Raw genomic sequence first — 9,859 nt, 5'->3', positions numbered from 1 at the left:
CCTGAGGAGCCAGGCTGTTGCTCTGTGAAGTAGCACCTTGCCTTCGACAGAACTTTGGAATAGATGGGGGAAATAGGATGACACTAATGGATTACGCTGCACAGCAGCTACGTGCCAGTCTGTGAGGTCATGTATTTATGCTTTACCGTCTGGTTTTATAACTACATTTTGGGTTGTTTAAATGGCTCAGCTATCTATAAATTTGATTTTATATAAACAGATATTGCAAAGACCCTACCAGGTGTCTCCAACACAGACTCAAAAGGTAAAGGGCCATCACAGCTGTGGTCTTGCACCGGTCAGTGTAATCGCCTTAGCACGCTGCCCCGCAGTTCCCTGAGAAAGGGAAATCTCCAGCTTCCTCGACACGTGAGGAACAGAAACCAGAGATTGAAGTGCCTGACAATAGGTAGTAAACGCTGCTAAGTAAAGCAGAATTTTCTGACTCTTTCACTGCTGCAAGGCTATAAATTATTTTTCCTTTGGTTTGGGTGTGGTTTATTGAGATACCCTTGCATAGCAACAAGTCATTTTGCTTGACTTAAGTATTCCCCTACCCTCTTGGGAACATATTTGTGGCGATAGTGACAATTAGAAAATACAGAAAATATTTCTCTGAGTGAACTGCCTCCACCAATTTAATTTTGCGAAGCGGAAAGAGCAAAATAAGTAGTAAATTGGTTTTTACAGCATCTTTCAGTTTTAATAATCATAATATTATTACTCCTAAACATTAGAGCATGACTTTGTTTTTTTTTAAATATGCCTTTTCCTTAAAAAAAATAATGTGCAAAATATGCAATTCTTTTTGGAATACAAAATACATAGGTAGAAGCCCAAGCAACAGGCCATATGATTTTTTTTTTGAGAGAACATGCAACTCCTAAGTCCTTTAAACCACTGCTTTCATAGTACACAGCAGTGCCAAAATCCTTCTGCAGTCTTGTACTTTACCATGACCCCACTCTAGCGGGTGTTCAAAGAAAAGGTCCAGTCCAGAAGAAATAAAGCAACCTTAGTGGCAGGCATCAGGTGGGACAGGGCACATGTGTTTGTCCCAAGGAGAAAGCAGTTCCTGTTTTCAGCAGCTAGTTGTAAATAAAATAACGTATGAACTGCAGTTTATCCTTGAGAGTAAGTATGTTAATTACTATGCATACATCTTTAATACCAGCAAACAAACAAACAAAAAAACTGTAACGGCAACAAATTATTCCCCTTGCATATGTAAATGTTCACCTTTCAAAGTGCCTTCCATTACCTGTTAATGCTGTTTTTTTGTGCTAACATCTGCCAGTCTTTGCCTTTGGCGTTGGGTGTGTCAAATGTTGCACAGATTCGTTGTCTAATAGAGTAGGGGATTTTGAATGCTTTCGGACCCATCTGTGCAGGGAAGTTGCTGTCATCATGTGCAAAGAACGCAATGGTTTCTCGTTCATTCTACACGGAATAGAAAAGCAAAGAGTCAGTTGGGGCATCAGGCTTTTTGCCTGCCCGTGTTTGCAGGCAGCTCTTGCGGGCACCATGGCAGAGCAACACCAGGAGTCCTGCCGTATGCACCTGTGCAGGAACAGGGAACGGAGAGAAGGTTTCTGCACAGCCTCTTTGGAATGAGAAGAGCTGTGCGGGCAGACAGTTCTGTACTCTTTTTGCTGCCTTGTTATGCAGGGACCTACCTGCAGCGAGCCTGTCTACATACACCTATTGGTCTATCAAGTCTGCTTCTGGAGGAAGAAAGAATCAAACCTGAGATTCCAGCTATAGTTTGTAGAATTGATTGACAACAGACAATTAAATAGCTAAGAGGTATTTTTCTGATTTGTGAAGGAACTGCTAGAACATCACAAGCACTTCCATATAAAAACATTTTAAATAGTGTCATTTTCCTTCTACAAGTTTCCCCTTTTTGTTAATTTTTGTGTTACAGATGAAGTCCAATAGAGACTAGATCAAATGCCGCAAAAGCATATGGGTTCCTAAATTTTTAATTGCTTAAGCCTAAAATATGGACACGTAAATCTTTCATTCGTGACTTTTTTAAAAACACCTAAATTCTATAATTGTCTCAGTTCTTCCATATTAAGAAATCTCTTTGGAATCCAGGTTCTTCTGTAGACCTGGCCTATTCTCCTCCTATGAAATTATACCGGTCTTGTGTAGTAGTCACATTTCCATGCATTATTCGTTCCAGTGCAATGCAACATAAATATTAAACAACGATGCTATAGTCTCTTCATATAACATTTATGACACATCCCAAAAGTCATCTGCGCAAAGTAGTAGCAGTGCTCTAGATATATCGCGTGGTCTGACTTTTAAAATTAAATATGCAGAACAGTAGTAGATTTCCATACCCTGCACATGTGAGATAAGCTACTGCTACCTGGTTAGTTCAGGGAACTGTACAGCACTGAGCAATTCAAGTATTCAGTTGTTATTTTTATATTTATTTTACAGCCAAATAATCCTCACTCTTCAATCACTTTTTGAGATAGGCATGAGAAAGCCTTCTGCACTAGCAAATCCATTTTAAGACAGAACGGTAACATGCTCTGGGGACTTGTGGACAGATAGGTCCCTTTAAAAATATGGGGGGGGGGGGGGGGGGGGAGGCAGCTGCAACATTGCATTGAGAGAGAGATATAGATGGAATGACAGACATTTTTTATGAAGTAACAATAAAGAACCAGAAAAAAAGCTTGGCCATACTCTGAGGATATTTTTATACATAATGGTGTTTGTGGTTTTCTTACTCAGTTGCTGCATGCTCTGCGTAGTGCATTTAGCAATGGGCATATATCTTTAATCCAGAAGTATTAATCTGGATCAGTCAACAAAGATGCTCAATAATCTAAAAAGAGCTGCTGAAGCTTTCATTGCTGGCTGTAGGACACATCCCCAGCTTGCTTGACTCTGCTTTCTTTCGCCTGTGCGCAAGGCTGCAGTCCTTGCAAGACTGCGTGTCAGAAATGCTCCGATGGGTGAATCGCCCAGCCCAGCAGCACACCGGCCGCAGGCAAGCCCTCCGTCCGCATCTCAGCGCTCTGCAAACTATTAAAAAATGTTTTGCAAGAAAACTATTACCACCAGCTCAAATATAAATTATTTTTAGTGTTGTAGAATATCTGTGCTTTGATTTCTGCTGGAAATGAAATGTGTAAGGCTTTATATACTTGTTACGGTTTTGAACAGGCCATAAGAAACTACACAGAGATAGAAAGGCTAAAAATGGGGAGGGATCACGTCTCGTACTACTTGTACTCAATCATGTAACTCCTACTACTTAACAGCAACTTAACAAAGCAAAAAGGAGAGAGAACAGTTTACCTCTAGGATGGATGTCTGGATCTGCAGGATTTGCTCGTGGCCCTTGACTTGTCGGACACAGATCTTGCAGGACAGCTGCGTGGTCGCAGGGGTGTAGCGCTCCAGTGAGAAGGCACAGTGCAGTGGCTTCTGGCCGCTGCACCACACGCGGGAGAAGGGGACTTCCTGAGAGAGGAGCGTGTCCCACAGGAACGGGCAAGCAGGCGTGAGAGAGAGAGAAGTTGTGACAATCATAAAATAAGAAAAAAACTCCATGTTTTTTCTCTAATTGAGTTTTTACTAACATCCCTGCAAACTCAAAGCAGGACAAACTAGTAAATGACAATTCAATTGATAAACACTGAGATGTTACATTTACTGAAAACTTAGATTTCATTCAGTTACACTAATGACAAGAGACTCTCGTCATTAATGAAACTTAAGAAGGATGCACTTCGCTTACTCCTCCTAGGCAGGGACTAGAACTCTAATCTGTGTCTCCTTGCCATCAGCCTGTAACTACAGAATCCCAAAAATCCAGAACTTCCCATCAGAAACTGTACTCCCCCTGTAAGCTCATGCAGCCGGAGCTCGACAGCCTTTCTTCTGTATCAATGTTCCATCCATACTGAAACACACCCTGTAGTGTTTTTTATATATTTATACATAAATATTTTTTAATATATATATTTTTATATATTTATATATAAATATTTTTTAAATATATATATTTTTATAAAAATATATAAATTATTTACCACTGCATGTCACTGGGCAGTCCCAGTTTTACTTCTTACTTACTTCTTAGTTTCATCCTGTTATATTCTGTGACTACTTTCAGTGACTCCTCTACTTCAGCCAGAGGCAGTTTATGGGATGAATGCCCTCATCAAATGCTATATAGACAACTACAGCAATTAATCATCAGAGATTTCTGCTTTGGTTGCTTTGAGTTCCTAAAAATGTATGGAATAGACAGGAGAAGTACATAGGGGCAGCTAACTTCTGTCCTACGATTACTTCGTAAATACCAAACTTCTCTTACTGGTCTCCTCTCCTTACTGCTTTCAGAAAAATTCTTTTTTCTCTTTTTATTTCCAAACTGTCATCAGCTAAAAACCCACTATGGTGTTCCATATTGTAACCATGAAGGCATGTAAATAATAAAAAACATTAAACCAAACAAGTTCTCTATTAATTTCAAAATATTGGAAAATAGTGTAGAATTGGCAACCTATTAATATTTCATTTTATTACATCTTAGCATTCCTCCACATGATTATGGGACAGCATTAAACAGCTTCAATGAGCAATTTTTCTAACATGAGAAGAACTAGTTTAAAGATTTTTACGTTATTTTTTCTAGAGGATTATGAATTTTCAGATTGCTCTCTCCTTTTTTAATGCACTATTTTTAAATTTTAGAATTGATTTGAACAGCATGTGAAGCTGATTCTTCAAACAAAACGCACTAATTACTATATGCAGATTTAATCTGGGCATGCATTCTGCTTCCATTTTTCAGAGCTTTATAAAGGGTTAATAAATGACACAGACAAGGACATAAAAAGCGCTACCTGTAGGCATCTGTAATTCCTTCAGTATTTAACACTGGCAGTCATAACTGAGTGACCTACCAACTAGTCACTTGTCATAATTAGCTGTTTAGATCAAGTAAACCATGCACGTAACTCTCATGACCGGTTTATATACGGAAGCTCACCCAAGAGCTTACAGCTCAGAGAACATGCACGGCTTCATTCTTGCCTTCTACAAGCAACTTGTATTGCACCTGGGCTGTGACCTGTTCTCTGTCCCTGAAGAAACTCAGCATGCCCCGGTCATCTGAGAATATACAGCTTCAAAGATCAGCCTCATGCTACGGTTCAGTCTTGACTTTTTATCATTTATTTTTTTTTAACTAGGGAGAATATAGTCGTACTCGTAGCTGATGCGCAGTTTATGGTTTCTTAGGAGCATCTCAGACTATCGGTAATGTTGCACTAAGCGATAATGATAAACTCTGCATTTAGATCCTGAGGTGGTAGCAGTAGCAAGGTACCAACACTGATAAAGAAAACATTAGCAAAATATTAGAAGTAGAGGAAGTGTAATTAGATTTTTCCAGAGTAATCATCTCTGCTTTCAGTCACAGTGCAAGAATCACTCGGCTGAAAATTATATGAAACATAATACAGGGGGCAAAGCATGGCGGCACGATGAGTGCCTAAAGTATTCCAGAAATGCTTTCAGTTTTATTCTCCCTTTATAATTAAGTCCTAGCAGACTAGGGAATGTAAATCACCTCATAGCTACAGACAGACACGGGATCCTCCAAGAGACACAAGGTGCTAGGAGGACAGCTGCTTTTAACCCCCAAAGGTGCCCGTCTGGCTTAACATGCTTGTCGCAGCCTCCTCCTGCCCATAACCCAACCAGTTTTTAAGGGTTCCCCCCGGTTACTTGTGAACATGGTGGGAAGGATGCCAAGCACTCAGCATCTGCTCCTGCAGGACGGCCAGGACAAACAAAGGCACTTGGCGTAGTCTGGAGAAATTCTGACTTCCACCCAGCATTTACTGCTTTTATGCCACGGTTTTACGTGACTATTTATTCATCTATCTGTTCAAGCCTTGAAGCAGGATCTTTACTTATCCCACCCATTAACATGGAGCTTTCTTCATCATACTATCTGAGAGTGGTTTGATTTGGTGGACCAAACAGACAGTTACGGAATAGGCTCTTCAGTTGTTTGTGACAACCAGAAGCGCCAGCTTCTTTGTAAAGCATGGTATGTAGGAGACAAAGCAAGTACAACACTGGAAGAAGCTGCACATGAAAAACTATTGTTTTATACATAAAGAGGCTGGAACCAAATCCGAGCTGTCAATACAGCTGGGACATTTCACTGGGAGGGAAATACAAAGCCAGTGGAAGTTGTTCTGCAGTTTCTTTTAGAAACAATTATTATATTTCTCAGCTGTCCAAGTCATGCAAACTATACTCAATTATAAGATGTAAATACTTACTTGGCTTCAGTATCAGCACTGTGTGGGACATTTCTGTCAGCAGAGGTTTTGTACATACTTCTTTTTAACCCTGAGTGGCTGCTGGGAGGTGGTGTGCCTGCTACGATCAAAGCCTTCAGCAGGGCTGCCATGCTGCGCCTGCCTACAGCATGCGTGGCACTTGAGCATTCTTCTGTGGGTTATGGCTCCCTCATCTGACTTTTTATTTTTTGTTTTTATCTTGCAGCAATAAATTTAATAGCTGCTTTGGACTGCGCCACTTGCATTAGATTCAGTAAAGTGAGGTCCTTGCAACATGTGAAGATTAATAGAGAAATTTGCATTGGCTATCGTGTCTTGTTTTAACAGCACCCTGCAGTTCAGTTTTGACTGGAAAATCTAGACTATTACTTGCCAACAGAGAACAAAAATACCTGAGTTTAATAAACCACAAGCAATATATTTATTCATAGAAGTTATACACAGCATTAAGAAAAGTGCTGAACTGCACACAGAGTATTTCAAGGCCCCTGAGTCAGTCTCGGAACTTTGCACGCACCAGAGTCATAACCAGCAAACGAGGTAATTCCCCAAAGAAATAACAGCTTCGCAAAAATTATCAGGCAGAAGTAATCTTCCCTGAATCCTTAACTACAAAGAAACATGGAGGCTAGAGTAGCAAAACCTCTTTCTTTGGTTATCAGCAAAGTTGTTTGCACACAGCACGGTAAGTATTCTTTCCTGCGGGCCGTTTCCCTGCTTGATCACGCCATGGTGTTATTTGGGTTCTCAGGGGCTGTTCCTCCTTGGCTACTTGCAGCGCCTTCCTGCAGCAGTCGTGGCAAGTGCTACAGACAGGAATTTCTACTGCGTCCGATATAGGGGAGTGAAAGTGCTCAACTCTGAACCATTTCCTATTCTGTCGCTAGATCTGTTGAAAGAAGTTGCCTGGCTGCAAGAAAAGCATGGGGGATTTTTCACCAAAGCAGTCACCATGGCGAGAAAAGTTCGGTTAAAACTTCGCTGTTTTTTCCTCTGGTATGCTGGACATTTAACTAATTCTGCACAGGGGGCCTGCAGAAGGTGTTTTGTCTGCCTTCTAAAGAAGTCAGAAGAGACTGACATAAGATACTGCTACATATTTTTAGTTCAAATCCAGGTGATGTTTATTATGAAAGCAGTTTTCAGAAAACGGAGCCTTTCTAAATAGAGCTTTGAGGTTGAATTTTATACTATCATGCAGATTTATTCTCCAGGATTGGACAAGGGATCAAGAGACAGTAAAATAATCAAAGTATGGAGCTGTGTTAATAATAGGGTGTGAGGCAAAATTCCATTTGTTCTATAAGAGAAAACTCCCATGATTTTTTTTTTTTTTTTTTTTTTACTGCTTTGGAAGGTACTGGTTTTAATACAGTAGTGGGGCGTCCCACTGATCGGTTTGTCTTCTAAAATGAAGTTAAGGGAGTAGAATAAACAAAGCACTTAAAATCAAGCTGTTCTTCATATGAAGCTGAAAATGATGTGGTTTCCATAATTTCTTAAGCTGTAGCATAAATTATCCTTACATTCTTAATGATACAGTTATTTATCTGGATATAGATCAGGGTTTTAAGTTTCAGAGCCTGTTACACTCATGTTTTGGAGAACACAGCAACACATTTAAAACATCTTTTTTTGCCGAAATCCTGAATACTAGATCACTGTCTGTCTCTATGCTTCTATGAAAGGGGAGATTATATAGTCTAATTAAGTTCCATATTTTAAAAACCAGCCCAGTCTAAGTACCAGCACATTGCTTATAATTTCCAGAAACCCATATGCTTAGGAATTCTTCTTTTGTTTGATTTTTACTTTCCTGTTTTCAACAGCCTCTTTAATTAATATAGTACAGAAAAAAAAATTTGCTCCTCCTCAGTTCTAATTTTTAGTATATACATGCTGTAATTTGAACTCATGACATTTAAATGATTACATTTAAATGTCATTTTCAGCCATACGTTCACAGTTATACTGAAATCAGAATGACAAAAATCTTAAAAACCACCTTAATGGGTGATAAATTTTAACTGGAATATAGACCTTCCCTTGAAGGAAATTGAAATGGGGGAAAGTACAAGCTTGCATTTTTGTAAAATGAAAAATTCAAAGCATCCTGTTATATTTGAAATCTGTGTTTGTCAAAATCAGAAGGCAACGCTTTTCTGTTGCATACTCAAGAGAGTAAACCCACACCTTTCAAAAATAAAAGGGGCCGTTGTCTTATTTGGGTTATGCCTATACCAGTGAAAATTTTTACTTCCTCTGAATTCAAATTTAAACGGATAAAATTAAAAAGTACCTGACATGCAGTAAATGGTTTGATTCTCCAGAGGAAAGGAGGGATATCAAGGACAGATATCTGAAGACTGAAGGTGTTCCCTTTGAAATGCAAAAGTTTTGGTTCCTCCAGTAATTGTCCTCCTTGGAGCCTTTCATCCGAAACCACTTCCTGCAATGGCAGAGGAGGAAAGGATTTTTTCAGTATTAGGAACAAATAATATATCTAAAGGAAATTCATCTTCACGAGAGGTGCCTAGTTCACCTACAGCATATCGGGACACAGCAGTGGAGTCTTTCTCTTGTGGGCCAGATGGTGGGCATTGGCATTTATATTTCACCTCTGGAGTGAAAAGGTTGGTTAGGTGCCATCAGCTCTTACTGCCCGGGGTGTTGTGACAGTGGATGTTCTTTGGGCCACCTCGGTTCCGATACTCACAAGAACTTCGGACCAGAAGGAAACTTTACGGGACTGGCAACACAGGAGTGGCTGTCCTCACGTTTTGGGGTTTTGGGTCAAAGCCAGCAGTTTTTTTCTTGAAAGTTACTCATGTTTGATTATGACTTTTTTATTGTCCCACAGGATCACTGTTACAAAGGAGAACTCTACCAGAAGTTCATTACCCCGAGTCCTCTCTAACATCAGCACGGAGGGGGAAGCCTACGTCAGCCCATTTCCAGGTAAAGCTATTTCCCTCCAGAGGGAAAATGGAAACCAGTTAAACGGTGACATCATTGTAATTTAGCCCCTCGTCTGTTCTGGACAGAACAAAACTACCCTTGGTATATTATTTAAGCTTTTGAATAAAAAGCTCCTACAGGTTGTGTCTAGTAATCCTTAAACACTTGACGTACAAAGCTCAGTGAGATATTTACTTAATGGACTAAAAGGAAGATAGACAACATGAGGCAAGCTTGGTGAATAGTCTGAGCAGTTACAGATCGAGACGACAACAGTTTTGGTGAGAAAACAGTCTCAGGGTTTAAACAGCACTAGAAACACCACACCAAGGGTACACGTCAGACAAAATGTTTCAGATTCTCCTCTCTTGGACCTTTTCAGAATTACCGGACAAGACCCTGAGCAATCTTGGAAGGGCTGACTGAGCAAGAATTTACACTACAGCCCTCTAGAGTTCTGTTCCAACCTTAATTTTTATGTAATCCTGTGAATTTAAAACATCATAGTAAAAAAAATCACCCTTGCCTCTATTTACACAATATTT

The 9,859-nt window shown here is 39.8% G+C and overlaps 1 protein-coding gene across 2 annotated transcripts in view; it reads right to left on the bottom strand.

The window, feature by feature from the left end:
* The window catches only part of UNC5D (unc-5 netrin receptor D), a 214,927-nt gene that overhangs the window by 19,994 nt on the left and 185,074 nt on the right, over nt 1–9,859 (bottom strand). For both annotated transcript variants that reach the window (XM_080370205.1, XM_080370206.1), the window contains exons 13-15: nt 8,656–8,805; nt 3,328–3,492; nt 1,262–1,440 (exon numbers count right to left, since the gene is read on the bottom strand). In XM_080370205.1, the coding sequence (XP_080226331.1) occupies nt 1,262–1,440; nt 3,328–3,492; nt 8,656–8,805 (494 nt within the window). The remainder of the gene's footprint in view (nt 1–1,261; nt 1,441–3,327; nt 3,493–8,655; nt 8,806–9,859) is intronic.

Source organism: Falco punctatus, assembly GCF_963210335.1.
Source record: "Falco punctatus genome assembly, chromosome: 20".
Lineage (NCBI taxonomy): Eukaryota > Metazoa > Chordata > Aves > Falconiformes > Falconidae > Falco > Falco punctatus.
This window is presented reverse-complemented; position numbering and strand designations above follow the sequence as displayed.